At 47.3% G+C, this 16,677-nt stretch overlaps 1 protein-coding gene and 1 long non-coding RNA gene across 3 annotated transcripts; one reads left to right on the top strand and one right to left on the bottom strand.

Moving 5' to 3' along the window:
* Positions 1-4,622: 4,622 nt before the first annotated feature.
* NFATC2IP (nuclear factor of activated T cells 2 interacting protein) lies at positions 4,623-14,239 on the bottom strand. Of its 2 annotated transcripts, none has more exons than XM_010972540.3 (8): positions 13,762-14,227; positions 12,984-13,056; positions 10,596-10,710; positions 9,817-9,897; positions 9,537-9,723; positions 8,277-8,421; positions 8,043-8,152; positions 4,623-6,830 (listed from the first exon to the last, which is right to left on the bottom strand). In XM_010972540.3, exons 1-8 carry the CDS (start codon positions 14,146-14,148, stop codon positions 6,672-6,674), a joined length of 1,257 nt encoding a protein of 418 aa, XP_010970842.1. In that variant the 5' UTR covers positions 14,149-14,227; the 3' UTR covers positions 4,623-6,671. The 2 variants fall into 2 exon arrangements, 1 of the variants encoding a protein (XP_010970842.1); XR_012500304.1 differs by having other exon boundaries at positions 6,720-6,830; positions 8,277-8,542; positions 13,762-14,239.
* Positions 14,240-14,334: 95 nt separating this feature from the next.
* On the top strand, positions 14,335-15,789 carry LOC141573893 (uncharacterized). Its single transcript, XR_012500305.1, has 2 exons — positions 14,335-14,573; positions 14,945-15,789. It is a non-coding gene; the product is annotated as an uncharacterized LOC141573893 (long non-coding RNA).
* The last annotated feature ends 888 nt before the right edge of the window (positions 15,790-16,677 follow it).

Genomic DNA, 16,677 nt, shown 5'->3' with positions numbered 1-16,677 from the left:
TTCATTTGTGTCCTTTATTTTAGGTTCCACATATAAGTGATATCATGATATTTTTCTTCCTCTTTCTGGGTTACTTCACTTAGTATGATGATCTCCAGTTCCATCCAAGTTGCTGCAAATGACATCATTTTATTCTTTTTTATGGCTGAGTAGTATTCCATTCGTGTGTGTGTGTGTGTGTGTGTGTGTGTGTGTGTACACACACCATGACTTCTTTATCCAGTCATCTGTTGATGGACATTTATGTTTCTTCTTCCTTGAGACTATTGAGCATCTGTGTGCCTGGCACTGTGCCAGGTGTCAGGCAAACGCAAATTTAGTCCCCACCTTCACGGAGTTTATCTAGAGGAGACAGATATTCATACCATGTAAAATTGCACCTGTAAAATTAAAAGGCAAGCCACAGGTTGGAGGGAAGTATTTGCAAAGTGTGTATCTGACAAAGGACTTACATCCAGATGTATAAAGAGCTCAATAAGACAAAAAAGCAATTTTTTTAGGTGGCAAAAAATTTGAACAGACATCTCACAAAAGGAGATAGATGAATGGCCAGCAAGTATGACACCACTGGTCATTATGGAAGATACATTAAGATACCACCGTATTAGAATAGCTTAAAAAAAAAAAAAAGCCCTGATAAAGTACTGGAAATGATATGGAGCAAAAAGAACTTTCATACAGTGCTTTTGGGAATGCAAATAGTACAGCTACTGTGAGAAACAGTTTGGCAGTTTCTTTAAAAATTAGACATGCACTTTCTTTGTGGCCCAGCAACTCTATTCCTGCATATCTATCAACAAGAAATGAAAACATGTCCCCAAAAAAACCCTGTATGCTGATGTTCACAGAAGCATTATTCATAATAGCCAAAAAAATGAAAAAAACCCATGTGTCCATCAACTGGTGAACAGTTTATCCATGCAATGGAATACTACTCAATGATATGTACAATATGGATAAATCTCAAAAACATTGTGCGAAGTGAAAGACCCCAGACACAAAAGACTGCATACTGTATTGCTCCATTCATACAAAAATCTAGAGAGGGTAGCAGGTAGAGCTCAGTGGTAGAGCACGTGCTTTGTGTGCATGAGGTCCTGGGTTCAATCCCCAGTGCCTCCCTTAAGGGAAAAAAAAAGTTTAAAAAAATCTAGGAAAGGCAAAACTGACATGATAGAAAGCAGATTGGTGTTTGCCTGGGGTCGGGGGGAGGAGGAGGTACAAACAGGTACCAGGAAACTTTTGCAGGTCTGTGTACATCTGCTAAAACTCATTGAGTTGTAGACTTAAAATGAGTGAATGCTTAGGCATATAAATTAAATTCCATTAAGTTGTTTTTTGTAAGCCTGTAGCCCAAACACGATACCACTGGACGTGAATGAAAAAAAAAAAACTTTCTGGTTATAAAGGCAAATATTTTGCTGCTAATTGATTCTGCCAAATGGGAAAAATATTTGGCTGTTCTCCAAATACAGGTTCCTTTTAATGTAATGGATCCCTCTATTAAAATTCCTTTAAGGTTAGATAAATAAATATGTCTGTACAGGCCTATTGGTTTAAAGTGGAGCCCAACTTTTGCTGTATTAGCTTTGGAAATTGTGGCTTGTGAAATATAAGTACATGTGGAATTTCTTGGAAAAAAAGTTCATGTATGACAAGTGAGACAAAAAAACAAGTCTGGCATATGGGTATCATGAGGACCTAATAACAGGGGCATTTGACCAGGTCAGGGAAGTTTGAGAGCCTCTCTGAGGAAGTGGTCCTTGGGCTCTGCAAACAAAAGAAGAGCAAAGAGCAGTTGGCTCGGCATCCAAGTCTACAGAGATTAACCTCCTGCAGCTGCTGACTGACCGTGCACTCGATGCTTTGGACAAAGAAGTTAAGGCGATAACCGGATGAAGCTTTCTGGGCTTCAGACAGAGGAAATTAAGGATGACAGGATGCTCTGGACAGTTTTGGACAGACAGGCTGTTAGATAGTTAATAAGCATTTCAGGAAGAATTTTAATGAATCCTCTTCTTGCGTCTTCCTGTACATAGAAAAGCACTATGCAGGGGTGGGGGGAGTCGTGTAAAAGATAAAGAAAAGCGCTGTAATCACTAACTTGAGAAAACTGTTCTTGTGACTAGCAGGTATCTTTTACCAAAATATATGCTGACAGCTTGTATTCCTTGACCAAAAAAAAAAAAATTACATGTAAACTGGCCTCACCCTCTACCTCTTTGGAGCAGTTTTTCAGAGCTATCTGAGAAGCCATCTCCTGGGCCATAGTTCTCAGTCAGACACTGAATAAAACCTCACATGCAGGGGAGGGGCAATCATTGACTTTCCAGGAGGGAAGAAAGAGCGATCCAGGCAGCAGGAAGCACATGCAGAGGCCCTGCCACAGAAGCAAGCATGATGAACTGAAGGAATGAAAGATGAGCGGTGTGGGAGCAGTGATGGGGAGGCTGGCTGGGGAACAGGCAGGGGCCAGGCTGGGCAGGGCCTCTCAACCATGTTTAAGTTTCTTCATTTTAAATCAGAATTGGATTTGAGAAAATCACTCCGGCTGGATGGGGAAGGGGCCAGGGGGCAACAAAGTGAACTGTCAGTGGCTGTGGAACTAGGCTACAGGCTGTGACATTTATACCAAGATGGGGCAGAGGAAGGGAGGTAAACTTCTTTGGAGCAGTTAAGTTGATTTGGTGATGAAGAAGATTGGGGGATGGGGGAAGGTAATAGCTCAGTGGTAGAGCGCATGCTTAGCCTGCACCAGGTCCTGGGTTCAATCCCTAGTACTTCTATTAAAAAAAAAAAAAAGAGTGAAACTTAGGTTTTGGGCTTTGGGACTCATGCAATGAGATGGATGGCAGTGGGATTCTTTGAGACAAAGAATTTATTCATTCAACAAACATTTGTTAGGTAACAACTATCTGCCAGACACAGCTGGAGATCTTTGAGAAGAACAAGATGTAGTATTTGTTCTCAAGGAATATACAGTCTAGTAGGGAAGAAAGATGTAGACCAAGGAAAACATAGCTCAGGAGTGTACTGAGTTAGACCCCTGTTCCAGGCTAAGGTGGGACACGCAAGAGAGAATGTGGCCAGTCCTGTGGGGGGCTTTACGCAGGGACTGGCAAGGGTAGGGACATGGGAGGCTTTAAAGGCATGAAGCTATAGAAAAAAGGAAAACATCTTGCCACTTAGCAGTGTGGCAACACTTGGGAGCTTATTAGAACTGCAGCATCTCCTGCCCCAGAACTGCTGATCCCCTGGGAGTTATTGCAAGCTCCCAGCTGATTTGTGTGCACGTTAAAGTGTGAGAAGCCCATGTCTCATTAAGAATTCTGAGTCCTCCACAGGCCCATCTGGTTTTATATCTGGCTCTGTATTCAGTGGCTGCGTGGTCTGGGACAGGTTGATTCATCTTTCTAAGCTTCTGTTTCTCTCCTGTAAAATGGGTAATAACACCACCTCCTCCCGGGCTTGCTCTGAGGACAAATGAGGTGATGAAAAGTGCCAAGCACAGTATGTGACACCAGGTCAGGGGTCATTCAAGTTTTGAAGGTTTCTTTCAGGAGAGTTTCAGAAAGATTTCTTGACAAGTGGTCAGTCTCTTTAACCAGAAGGACGAATAATCTCACTCGTCATAGAAGTAATACAAATTCTTTTACAATGAATAGTGTTTCCCATATCCTCCCCAGATTAAATGCTGGGGAAGATAAGAAGAAAATGGAACCTTCTAGCACTTACTAACGGATTTAGAAAGAGGTCTGACCATCTGTACTCAAGAGAAAAGTGGACAGACGCATAGACAATCCACAATTCCATACCTGGATATAAACCTGAGAAAATGCCCACTCAAGATCACTACAATATTGCTTGCAGTAGCAACGTCCTTGGTTACAAGTGACAGAAATTCTCCAATAGCAGTGATTTAAACAAGACAGGAAGTTCCCCTTCCCTCGAATGCCCAGATGTCAGCAGTGCAGGGCTGGTAAGATGCTGTGTGGAAGCTGAGAACCCCAGGCTCCTTCTCTCCTTGTCCTGCCCTGCGTATCTTCCTTCCCCAAGATCACCTTGTGTCAGTAAGGATGCTCCACTTCTAGTCACAGGCAGGAAGACAGTGAAAGAGAGGGACACACACTGCCTGTTTATGGACACGTCCTGGAAGTCACACCCCCTTCCCCTGAATCTGCATTTGGTCACACCTGGCTACAACAGGCTGGCAAGCACTGTCTTCATTCTGAAGTCTCTGTGCTTTGCTAAAAACCAGGGGTTCGTTACCCTGGAAAGGGAAGAATGAATGTGAGTGGGACAACTAATGGTCTCAGCCACAGGGGCCATGGGGGGGTGCTCCCGTGAGGGACACAAAGACAGAAATCCTCAAGTATACACAAGTTAAATGTATTCCCATTTATTCTGCTGAGATTGAATATATAATTTTAATGTGTTCAGACTTAGTAATGAACATAAAATATCTGAAAAAAATTAGTTATACCATATCATGGATTATTTAAATGTTAAAAAGATTCTTTCTCTCTATATTTCCCATCTTATAAGTTCAAAGGAATACCACATTCCAACACAAAAATTTTTTTTAAGAAAGTGATAAGCTTTTGCCAAAATTATACCACATGTCAGTGGAAAATTCATGGCTTTATTAGTAAACAGTGCTGAGAAAATTGGCTCATTATATGGTGAAAATAAAACTTGGATCCCAGAGGCAAAGGTGAATTTCAAAGAGTTGAAAATTCATATTAACACTGAGTAGCCAGTCCAGCCTGGCATCAGCCAAGGAGAACAAATATTTGACCACACAGAGCAGATGCCAGCCAGCACACATACCAGCATGGACTAGCTAGACTTCAGCCTAATATTTAGTGGCCTAAATGTGAAAGAAAAGCTAATAAACTAACAGAAGAAAATGTCAAATATCTTAACGACTTTTAAATGAGAAATCAAAAAGCAATACACCAGAAATTAACACAACATCGTAAACAGACTGTAATTTTTTTTTAAAAAGCAGCAAATGATACAACAAAATAGTTAATTCCTCTACATTAAAAGTTAATTCATCTACACTATTCAGTGAAGGACACCCCTGGATATGCAAACATAGGTGCCATTTTGAGAGTTATTTGCAACTGCCCAGGAATAGATGAGCAGTCTTGAGACTAAACAACAACAAAAAAGACAGGAGGCCCCCATGAGAAAGTGAGCAAAGATAAATAAACAATTCACAGAAAGGGAAACCAAAAAGGCTGACAGGTCTATGAAGAGATTTCCCAAATTACTGGTGATCAGATGAATGTATGTTAAAACACAGCACCACTGTGCACCCATCCAACTGGCAAAAATTAGAAAGCCGGGCAGTAACCAGTGCTGGGGAGGATGAGGAGACATGGGAAGCTTCAAGTGGGAGGGTCAGTGACCATTCTTAAAAAAAATAGAGAAATTAACCTGTCTGACCCATAATCCCATCCTGGATACCTCTGCCGGAGAACTTTCCACAAAGCACAGAAGGGGACGCATTCAGGGATGTTCATCGTGGCCTCGTATATGTGCTATGGAGTCAGAGGCACCCAAGTGTCCACCACTTAGCAAATATGGGAGTAAAAGGCAGTTGACACCCACCGTGGAATCCCTCAAAGCAGGTCAAAGAAATGATGCAGATGGAGCATAAGCAATGCATGTTGTGGGGGAGGGGCACAGCTCAGTCGTAGAGCACATGCTTGGTATGCACAAGGTCCTGGGTTCAATCCCCAGGACCTCCATTCAAACAAACAAACAAACAAACAAACAAAAACAACCCCACACAGGTTGAGTGAAAAAAGGAACAGCAGAATATCTACAGCATAATATTACATACGGAAAAAGTATATTCACACATACAACATGGCATTTTTCAAGGATACATTCACATTCAAAGACACGTAATCAATACATTAGTATGGGTGTTTACAGGAGAGGACAGTGTGAAGGAAGGGGACAAGTCACAAAACTAGAGAAGCCTTGCGTGGACTATAATCCTGAGATCCAAAACCAAAAGGCTCAAGGTGCTCAGCTATGCCTTAAATAATGTGTGTGCATCAGGAAGGTGGCTCTAAAGGGTCGTGGGGTGGAGGACACCCCAGGCTGAGTATCTACCATATTCTTTAAAAGACTAACCCGTGATCTGCTATGCTTAAGCTAATACGTGCGTGAGCTTGATCATTTAGTTTCCTGCAAGCCAAGGAGCCCTGTCTGTGCCTTCTGCAAACTTCACCCCCACCCACAAGTGACACTGAGGCCACTGCTGGTCCTAGATGTGGCATAAATTCCAGGCCTGGAATCCCACACCCAACCCTTATTTCAACTACTCCTTAAATACGAGCAGTTTCATAACAGAGATTTCAGTGAAAAAAAGGGTGAGGGATACCTTCTCCGTATCCCAGGGGGCTGCAAAACTCAGTACCCGATGTGCATGGAGCCACGGTCCACCCAGGGTGGCAAGGACAACCACACAACTAATCAGGTAGCTAACGGCTTGAAACGGGTCGACGGGAGAGGGGGTCAAAGATCACTCCTTGATTTTGCTTCAGCTTGAAGATAAGGTCTACCTCAGCTTCAGATGGCCCTTATGGGGCCAAAAGGGGGCAGCCGGTCGCCCCAAGTCCAGGCTAGGCCTCCAAACTGGGAGTGGGGTTTCAGCCCCAGACCTCAATGAGGTCCCCGGATTCCATGCCCAGATCAGCTGGCAGCTCCTTGCCTGAAAGCTTTGTCCCATCAAAGAAGAAAGAGAGCTTGTGGCCCGAGAGTCCCATGGCCTCCTCGTAGCGGGACATGAGGTTCTTGAGAGGAGAATCCTGGAGGGAGAGGGAAAAAATGGATATAAGAACTTGAAAAGAGGGGCTGAGGAGAACTTGTAGGGATGGACGGAGGACTTGGGACAGGGAGGACAAAGGATCACAGAGGGAAGGCGAGTGATCAAAGAAGCCAGCACAGCCGGTTCCTCACTAGGTTCCTCACTAGGGAGCTGGGCCACAGAGCCCAGGGCTGGGATGTCGGCTCTGGATGGGCAGGTTCTCCAAGGCCAGTCTCTCCCACCAGTGGAGGCATGTATGACCATGAGGAAGCCAGCCTGGGCTCTGGGGTGAGTGTGATCAGAGCTGGGGGCCAGGCGTTCCCACTGAACTGGACATGCGACCTTAGACAAGAGCTATGGGTTGACTGTGTCCCCACTGCACCCAAAAGATTACTGGTGATCCTCACCCCTGGTAAACGTGAATGTGACCTTGTTTGGAAGATGTGATCAGGTTAAGATGAGGTCATACGCGATGGGACACACAGTGAGCACTAAGGCAATTGGACTGGTGCCCTCATATGAAGAGAAAACAGACATAAAGGGAGACACCCGGGAGAATGTCATGTGATAAAAGAAGTGGAGATTGGAGTGATGCCATGAGCTAAGGGACCCCAAGGTTGCCAGCCACCACCAGAAGCTGAGAGGGAGCAGGGAAGGATTCTACCCAGAGTCTCAGAGGGAGCATGACCCTGCCGACAACTTGACTTCGGACTTCGAGTCTCCAAAACTGGGAGAGAATACATTTCTATTGTTTGAAGCCACCCAGTCTGTCGTATTTTGTTACAGCAGCCCTGGGAAACTAATACAGCAAGTTACTCCACTTCTGTGGATATTGGAGTCCTTATCTGTTAAATGAGGGTAACTGCAGTGCGTTCCCATGTGAGATTGTTGCGAAATTCACTAACACCCTGAATGTAACCATCCTTAGCACGAGGACTGTCCACTTCTCTTTGAAGTGTGCCTGTTACTTTGATGGGCTTTCCTGGTTACTGTCCAAGGGTGATTTCCACTCTAACCAGGAGAAGGAGTTAGGAGACCAGAGCCGAGGTTCCCAGCAGAAGAGGGAGGGAAGCTGAACCCTGGGCTTTTCCCACCATCTAGGATGGGCGGGAACCCAAGACCACAGAAAGTGGTGACTCCACCCTCCACCAACTGACAAGAGAGACAGCGGAGGGCATGGGCAGGGGTACCGAGAGCCACCTCTCCCACTCACTCGAGGCAGCGAGACTTCCAGCATCTGGTGCTTCTCCTTCCCCTGCACTCGCAGCTGGAGCAGTTGGGACGTCTCCGCAGCCTCTGGAGAACTTGCCAGCACCACACAATCTGCAAGAGGCAGGATGAGGAAGCCAGGCCTGAGTGGGGTTTGGAAGCAGGACCCCCTTCGGGCCTCTCCCCACAGCCCCTCCCTGTGGAAAAGCCTCCTCAAGCCTCCCTGCCTTCGTCTCACCAATGATGTCAGCCACTCCAAGCTTTAGGGTCCTGGGGGTGGCGGTAGGGGACAGCTCTGTTTCTCCGAAGAGCAAGAGGATCCTGCTTGGGGACACCCCGAGACGGGCGGCCATGTGGTCCACCACACTCTGTAGGGGCTCCGACTGGGAGGGGGACAAGAAGCAAAGGAAGCCTTCCTGCCTGTGTGCTCCCTGTCAATCCTCGCCCAGTTTCTGTCCTTAACCACTCTCTGAACTCCTCAGCTGTGAGGTCCACCAGATCGACCTGGCAAGGCACAGAATAAAATCATGTCAATGAGGGGTTCAGGCAAGTGACACAAAGAAACGAAGCAGCCATGGGTTAGGAGAAGAAAGGGAACAGTGGGGACTGCAGCAAATCAGAACCGGATATGCCTCATCTAAACAGGCCAGCTGTTCTGAAGCTCCAGCTGATTGGTACCACGTGGGAACACCGGCCAGGTACTGCATCTTCCTGTTTAAGAGAAACTGGAAATCTTGATCTTGGTCTGAAATTGCCCATTGCAAAGGTTGGCCGTGAACGCCTATGTTTTAAAAGCACCCTACAGTGCAACAGATGTGCTGTTGATCAGGCCACAGGCTGCTAGTTTGCAAGCTCTGGCTTAGTTGCTTGCCCAATGCACTAAATGGTCATTTCTGTTATCAATTCTTGGTTTAGAATTGGGGTCATCCCTACAAAAACAGGAGTCTTCACCAGAAGCCAGGGGAGCTTGGAAGGACCGAGTGACATCTGGGGGTCCAATGCAGTAAAAGCAAGCACGAGAGAGAAACACAGGGTCTAAGGGAAGGAAAGAGGGAGGGACACATCCCTGGGGAGGCCCCACCAAGCAAAGCTTCTTAGGATGTTTAAGTGGAGCCTTGAAGAATTGGGGGGGGGGGGGCGCGGGGAGGGCGGGGCAGTATAGCTCAAGTGGTAGGGCCCATGCTTAGCAAGCACAGGGTCCTGGGTTCAATCCCCAGTACCTCCTCTAAAAATAAATATGTAAGTAAACCTAATTACCACCCCTCAAAAAAAATTAAAAAAAAAAAAAGGGTGGGAAGTTTCCCAGAAAGAGAGGGGAGGAGGAGGAAAAAATCTGGACAAAGGGAACAGTGAGCACAAAGGCGGGGGCGCTGAGAGCGCAGGGCAGCTCCAGACGACATGGTGGGCAAAGGAAGACATGGTCCCTTCTGCCCGGACACCACCGTCTCTCCACACGCAGCTTCTGGGAACCCTTCTCTCAGACCCGTCAGGCACTTACCATTTTGATGGACAATCTGACCAGGTCAGCCCGGCACCGGATTTTGAGCCGCAAGACTCGGGGGTTCTCTGGGAGAGTGGGCCCCTCTACCAGGACCACTTCATCCTCTTGGCTCAGGTGCTCCTGGCCCTGGGGCTGCTTGGGACTCAGAGAGGAACGGAGGTCTTGGAGGCGCTTGTTCACTTCCCTGGGGTGCAGAAAGGACTTGGGGTCAGCCAGGGTGGGCCCACCTCCATATTGCCCCTTTCCACTCCAGTCCAGAGCCCCTTGCCCTTGGCACCTTAACTTCTGGAGTGCCCGAGTATGCTTTCTGCTTTTGGTTCGTGGTGGAGGTGGGGGCAAAGGAGAGGTGTCCTCAACCCTGCAGACAAACAAGGAACAGGATGGAGAACAAGGTGAGACCCCAGCCCCACACCTCTCTTCATGGGCTATAGACCCCTGGGGACCAGAGAGGGACCTGGAGAATCAGAAGGGAGCACCTTCTGGTGACATCCATCTTACTGGAAGATAGGGGAAGGTAAGGACAGGAGAAATCTGAGTCATCATTTTTGTATTTATATGACCCAAATATGAGGGAGGAGGATTCCTAACTTTTAAGAAAAGTGACTTCCCAGGTCAATGTCTGATAACATCCAAAAGACACCAAGCACTTATTATATGCCAACGGTTCACTCTAATCTACTCAAAATTTCTGACATGGGTACCACTATTATCCCCATTTTATAGAAGAGGAAATTGATGTACAGAGAGGATAGTTAAGAGCCAGCTGGCAGGATCTGAACCACAGGGAGGTCTTGAGCTACTCCCTTCACCCCTGCATCATGACCATCTTAGACAAAAAGCTGAAACACTCCCGCTGCAGGGTCCTGAGGGTCTGCTGTCCTCCGCAGGTGGGGACCACTTCTTTTCCCAAGAGCTTCATTCCTCACTGGCGCCTCCAGACTCCTTCTATCCCTTCTCCTTACCCCTTCAGGAGCTAGCCAAGGGTCCTGCCCCCCTCAGCCTACCCCACCAACTCCCTTTCTGCTCCGATGGCCCCAGAGCCCTTGCCTCACTCACGGTAACACCTTTTTCTTCTCTTCTCCATCCTTACTCCTCAGCTTCTTCTTCCAGGGAGACTCTGGACATGGGGAATCCTCAGCACGGGGACTGCTGGAATCTGCTATGTCCGGCTCTGGGGACGGTCAGGGGGCCGGGGGGGAGGAGTGTTAAGGGTTAGCCAAGAGAGGGCAGTGGAAAGCCAAGGAGAGACAAGTCAGGGGCTTCAGAAGGTTCTGAGGAAGGAGGAGACTAAAGGGCCCCCAGACACACATGACCACACAATGATACTAGGGAAGGGCTCCAGGGACATGAGTCAAAAGGGGAATGCCTAACTCGGAGACAAGGATGCCTAAGTCGGAGAAAAGGATGAGCTGGAGTCTGACATAGAGCAGGAGAGTCCGAGCCTTGCACTAAGGCAGGAGACAGTGTACAGACTGTCGGAAGGTGGCCCACCCCAACTGAAGCAGCGCTCTGCTCACTTGTGATCACCTGCACCCCACAAATGAACAACACTGAGCACACAACCTAGAAAGTATATATTTACTTAATATACACACACACCGTACTTACCATACATGTACATATTAGTATATATGGTATAAAACATACATTACAACAAATGTTGTCAAAGGATGATTTTTTAAAAAAATATTTCTCTTATTTTCTTTCCATTCTCAAGTTGATGGGCACAGAGAGAATATGTGAGTCTTGGGGTGGTGGGGGAGGGGATGAGGTAAAGAGGTAAGTACAGGCCTGCTAAGCTCATGTTTCTCAAATTTCATCCATGTGAGCGTCATTATCATATTTTGACGTATCTCTGTATTATTTAACACCTTTCTTTAAATTACTAATTGTTGGGGAGGGTATAGCTCAAGTGGTAGAGCATGTGCTTAGCATGCATGAGGTCCTGGGTTCATTTCCCAGTACCTCATTTCCCAGTACCTCCTCCAAAAATAAATAAGTAAATCTAATTACCTCCCCCAAAATAAAATAAATAAATAAATAACTCATTGTTTTTGTTTGTTTGGGGAGAGTGGTAATTAGGTTTACTTATTTATTTATTTTCAGAGGAGGTACTGGGGATTGAACCCAGGACCTCGTGCATGCTAAGCACGCACTGTACCACTTGAGCTATACCCCCTCCCTTCAAATTACTCAATTTAACTTAAATGCCTAATCAAAGGAAACCAGGTACTATTCTAGAATACAGCTCTTTTCCATTTGCTTGCCACAATAAAAGATCATCATTAACCATAAAAATAAATACTGTGATTACACAACACTGATAATAAATCCTAGATCAGTGGTTCTCAACCAGAGGCAATTTTGCCTCCCTGAGAACATGTGGCAATGTCTGGAGACAATTTCGGTTGTCACAATGAGAGGGGGAGGGGGTTGGGGTGTGATCCTGGCATCCGGTGGGTAGAGGTCAGTATGCTGCTAAACATCCCACAATGCACAGGACAGCCCCACACAAAGAATTATCCAGTCCAAACGTCAGTAGCACTGAGGCTGAGGAACCCTGTCCTAGTAGCTGCCAGAGGCCTGAGATTCTGCATTTCTGATAAGCTCCTGGGGATGCTCAACACTCCTGGGCCCACATTTTAAGTAGCAAGGACAAAGGTATCCTTGTAATTCTATGTTCCAGGTACTGTACTAAACCATATATGTAGCCCACGAGGGGGCTTTCTATATATTCTACTTGTCATCAAAACCCTCTGACCTAGGTCCATAACTTAGCCCCATTTTGCTGATGAGGAAATTGAAACATTGAGAGATTAATTCACCCAAGGTCACACAGCTACTAAGGGGTGGAACTGGGACTCCAAACCCAGGCCAGCTAGTTCCTGAATCAGCTCTTAATCGTCCTGCCATACTCCCTCATGGTACAGAAGTCTTAGTCCAAGGTCTGCATTTTCCCACTGGATCACTTCTTTGTTAGACTTGATTCCTATTCACTGCCCTTGAATGGTTTGCAAAAGTCACATCACTCGGGGAGGACAAAGGCTGGGCAGCCCTGATAAGATTCAAAGAACATCCTGTTGGCTCCAGAGTGTTCCCGAGAAACTTGCTGCAGATATAACAAGATATTACAGGTTCTCAACACCTCCTCCTCCCCAGCCTCCAGGATTACAGAATCAGAATCTCTGAGGATAGAACCTGGAAATCAGTGTATTAGCACCTTCTTATGTCTATTAGAGTTGGGGGAAGATTTTTTTTTTTTGACAGTACTTTCTGTGCCTTCTGGTTAACAATCCAGCTCCTTTCAGGAGGCTAGGATGCAGGAGTCACCTCTCCCGTTTCCTTCCCCTAGCCTCAGGGAACAACTAACTACAGGGATGTAAAACTCCAGAAAGTCTCAGAGAGCCCAGCGCTGGACACCTCTCCCTGGAAGCCCTCCCTTACCTTCCTCAGTCCCTGGGGGACAGAATTTCAAGAGGGACATGTGATCTGGGATGAGGTGGAGGCTGCTTTTCACCTGCAAAGAAAAAGTAGATCAGTCCCAAAGCCTCCCTCCACTTAAAGGGAAAACTGGGGTCGATTCTTCCATCCCATTCAGGTCTCCTCTAGCTCCCACGTTCTCCCTAAGGATGTAGACCTCACAGCCCTCTCACAGGGACTCAGAAGCTCAGCTTACCCAGGATCCAGAATTGGATACCCTGACTCCTACACCCCTTTCCCTGATGCACTATAAGGATACAAGCGTAGTTTCCCATTTTTAGGAGGGTGCTAGTCATCTAGCTATTTTAGAATCCTTGGAAATCCCAGCCCCTCTAACATACCCTACCACGTGAGGACTCCAGCCTCCTGGAGCCCCCAGTCCTCCCTGAACTTCCAGGGACCCCAGCCCCCATTCTCCTGGATCCTTAGTAATGGGCCTCAACCTTTCAAACCCAACGTGCCCCAAATCCCAGCCCCAGGTCCTCTCAGCTCCTCTGTAAAACATCAGGGATCCCAGTCCCTTGGCCTCTCTAAACTCTTGACACTCCAGCTCCCGGGAATCCCAAACTCCCAACACAATCCAAACCCCTTCACCTCCCCAATTTGCAGAAACCCCATGAACCCAGACACCTCTCTGGCTCCAAGGCCCTACCTCTGCTTCCTTTTCGTCCCCCAAGACCAACCCCAGAAAACCCAATCCTCAGCACTCCCAAGCCTAGCCCTCCCGGGTGTCCGGCTGCACCTTCTCGGAGTACACTGGAACCGCCGGTGCCTCGCCTGGATCCAGTAGCAGCCTCCGCCGCCGCCTGACCAGGACCGGAGGGGCTCCAGCCGGCCGTGCGTCCTCCCCTTCGCTGTCACTGTCGCTGTCGTCCCGGGGTGCGGCCGGCAAAGGGGGTTCCGGGAGCGGGACCTCGACCGGGTCCGCAGAGCCGCACGCCGTTGCGACCTCCAAGACATCCTCATCGCTGTCGCTGACCAAGTCCACCAGCACTGAGTCCAGGGTGCGTCGGGCTGGAGATCCCTGGGAGCGAGGACGCAGACCCCGGCCGCCCCGGGACCCCCGAGCCCCTCGGCCGACACCACCGCCTCTGGGCCGCCGGCCCCGCTGCCTCACCGGCTCCGCCATGGCACACACCGGGACGCGACAGTCGCCCGCCTCTGGTCGAGTCGCCCGGCCCCCTCCAGCGATTTCCGCCCTTCATTGGGCTAACCGCCTGCTAGTCTGCACCTCACCCCGCCCATACCCTTTGGGTCCGCCTCCCGCCTTTTCACTGGTCACTGCACCCGCCCATCATGCATTCACCACTGAAACCAAGGCGCCAAACATTCCAATCAGCCTAAACGCAATCGGCGTAGGTTTCGATTCGGCCCGGCTCACCCATTGGCTGAGCTGCCTCTCTTGCCTTCTCCCAGCCCCGCCCATCAAAGAGATTCTTTTTCCTGGTTGGTGGAGGAGCAGAGCATCCTGGGAATTACCGGCGGCTAGTCCTCAGGCCACAGAGAGGAGCGAGGCGGGCTGGAAATTGCTTCCAGAAACAGCGGGCGACACGGGTATCCTCTTCTTTCTATCCTCCAACCACAAGTGGGCGGAATAATCCCGTTCAACACCGATTCCTCGCAGACACCCCTCCTCACTTGCAGAATCCACACAGTACACAACCTGGACCAAGACTTCAACACCACGCAACTCCCCGAATTACCTCCAACAGCATACACACCCTCCCTCACACCAGACAGACAGCTTCAAGCGCAAAGTCAACGCAACGTACACCCTTGCGACACCCTCCCACAATATAAGCCTAAGCACCACTCGCCTCACAAACAACACTTGGAAGGGCAAATACATGTGAAAAACTGGAAACTTAATTCTCCCTGTTGAAAATAAGGTACGTGACTTCTCCTCTTCCTCCCTTGTCTTTCAGAATTTCTTTCGAAATGTTTGTTAAGTCTTGATAATGGCTGAATAAGCCTCTTGCCCGTAAGTCGGGAACTCCAGGACCTGGGATCAGTCTTCTTTGAAATGCAAGCGTCAAGAAATAGCTTTCAGCCTCCCGATCTCCCAGCTCCAGCGGGAGAATGAGCCTAACTTCCTGGGGACCTTGCTGCAATATACAAAACCACCTCTCATCAAAAACAGATGAAAAGTTTTTCTCCCTCGGATAAAAGCCGATCAATCACCACGATAAAGTTAGGATGAACTATGTGTGACAAAAGGTGCTGTCAAGCCCTCTTACTTGAGGCCTAGTTATTGTTTCTCTTGAAAACGAGGTATGGGTTTTGTTCTTATTGTAATATTGCTCAAAGTGTAATATTAGACCATTTATTTAAGATTTTTCTTATTTCCTAAGGTAAGCTTATATCGCTACAAACTTCCCTCTTAGAACCGCTTTTGCTGTGTCCCATAGGTTTGGGATGATGGTGTTTTTGTTTTCATTTATCTCTAGGTATCTTGATTTCCTCTTTGATTTTTCTCAGTGATCCATTGGTCGTTTAGTAGCATGTTGTGTAGCTTCCACGTGTTTGTGTTTTTCTGCAGTTTTTTTCCTTGTCGTTGATTTCTAGTCTCATAGCATTGTGGTCGGAAGAGAGAAAGGTGGGTCTTTGAAAATTTATCCTGAAAACAGGATAATGGGTTGTACCTGCTTGGCTATATATAAGAGGGTAAGATTTCATTCTGCCTTTGCAATCAGTCTTAGCGGATTGCCTGTGATATGCATTGCATTCTGGTTTAATGCCTATTCAATAATAAAACTGTTTTCTGTCCCTACTATCTCTGTGGAGAGGTTTTCTGGGTTGGAAGAAGACTTTGTTTTTTCATTATATTTCCCCAACACACCCACCAATGAATGACATCACATTCCTCAGAGGCTACCATATCCTCCGCACAACTACAACTCCTGTTTAACGTGCACCCCAACACAACACAGACACCCCCATATTGCCTTCAACTGCATGACCCTGTTGACCTTAAGAATAAAAGTCAGCTATTTTACCAGCAAGAATGGGTTTATTCAGGTATAGCAGAGGAATTGCAATTCAGGACAAGTAAGCTATAGCAAAAAGCCATTGACCAGTCAAACAAAGAAGAGAAAAGGGAGGATGTTGGGAAGGGTTGTTTTGAATGAAAGTCCATTGGGAAAAAGTGAGAGTTCAGGATAATGATGGTTTCTCGTAGCCTGAGTTACTGGGGTAGTGGACTTCTTCTAGGAGATGCAACGTATATCTTTTCCTGTTGGGACCTGTAACTGATGATTCTCTCCTGTCCATGATTCTTCTGTTGGGGTCTTTACTGACAATTCTTCCTATAATTGATGACGAGTGGTACTGTGTGAAAGCTCCCCCTGCTTCTAGCCTTCCGACTCTATTTTGATGAGGTTTCCCTTTATTCATTTTCACACCCCTGCCACTTCACACCGTAAATGCCACACCACACTTCACACGTAATACCCACACAGCATACACCCAGTACCACCTGTCTCTCACACATATAACGTTCACATAACTTGTACTTTGCACACCCATCCAATATAGCATCTTGACGACCACCCACATCTCATCCCATCCCTCTCCTCTACCAAATTAATATCCCCCACACGTGGACCCCAACTCAGCCCAGATCCCAAGTCCTCCACGTAGACTCAGCCAAAGGCCAAGA

This window comes from Camelus bactrianus, chromosome 18, assembly GCF_048773025.1.
Source record: "Camelus bactrianus isolate YW-2024 breed Bactrian camel chromosome 18, ASM4877302v1, whole genome shotgun sequence".
NCBI lineage: Eukaryota > Metazoa > Chordata > Mammalia > Artiodactyla > Camelidae > Camelus > Camelus bactrianus.
This window is presented reverse-complemented; position numbering and strand designations above follow the sequence as displayed.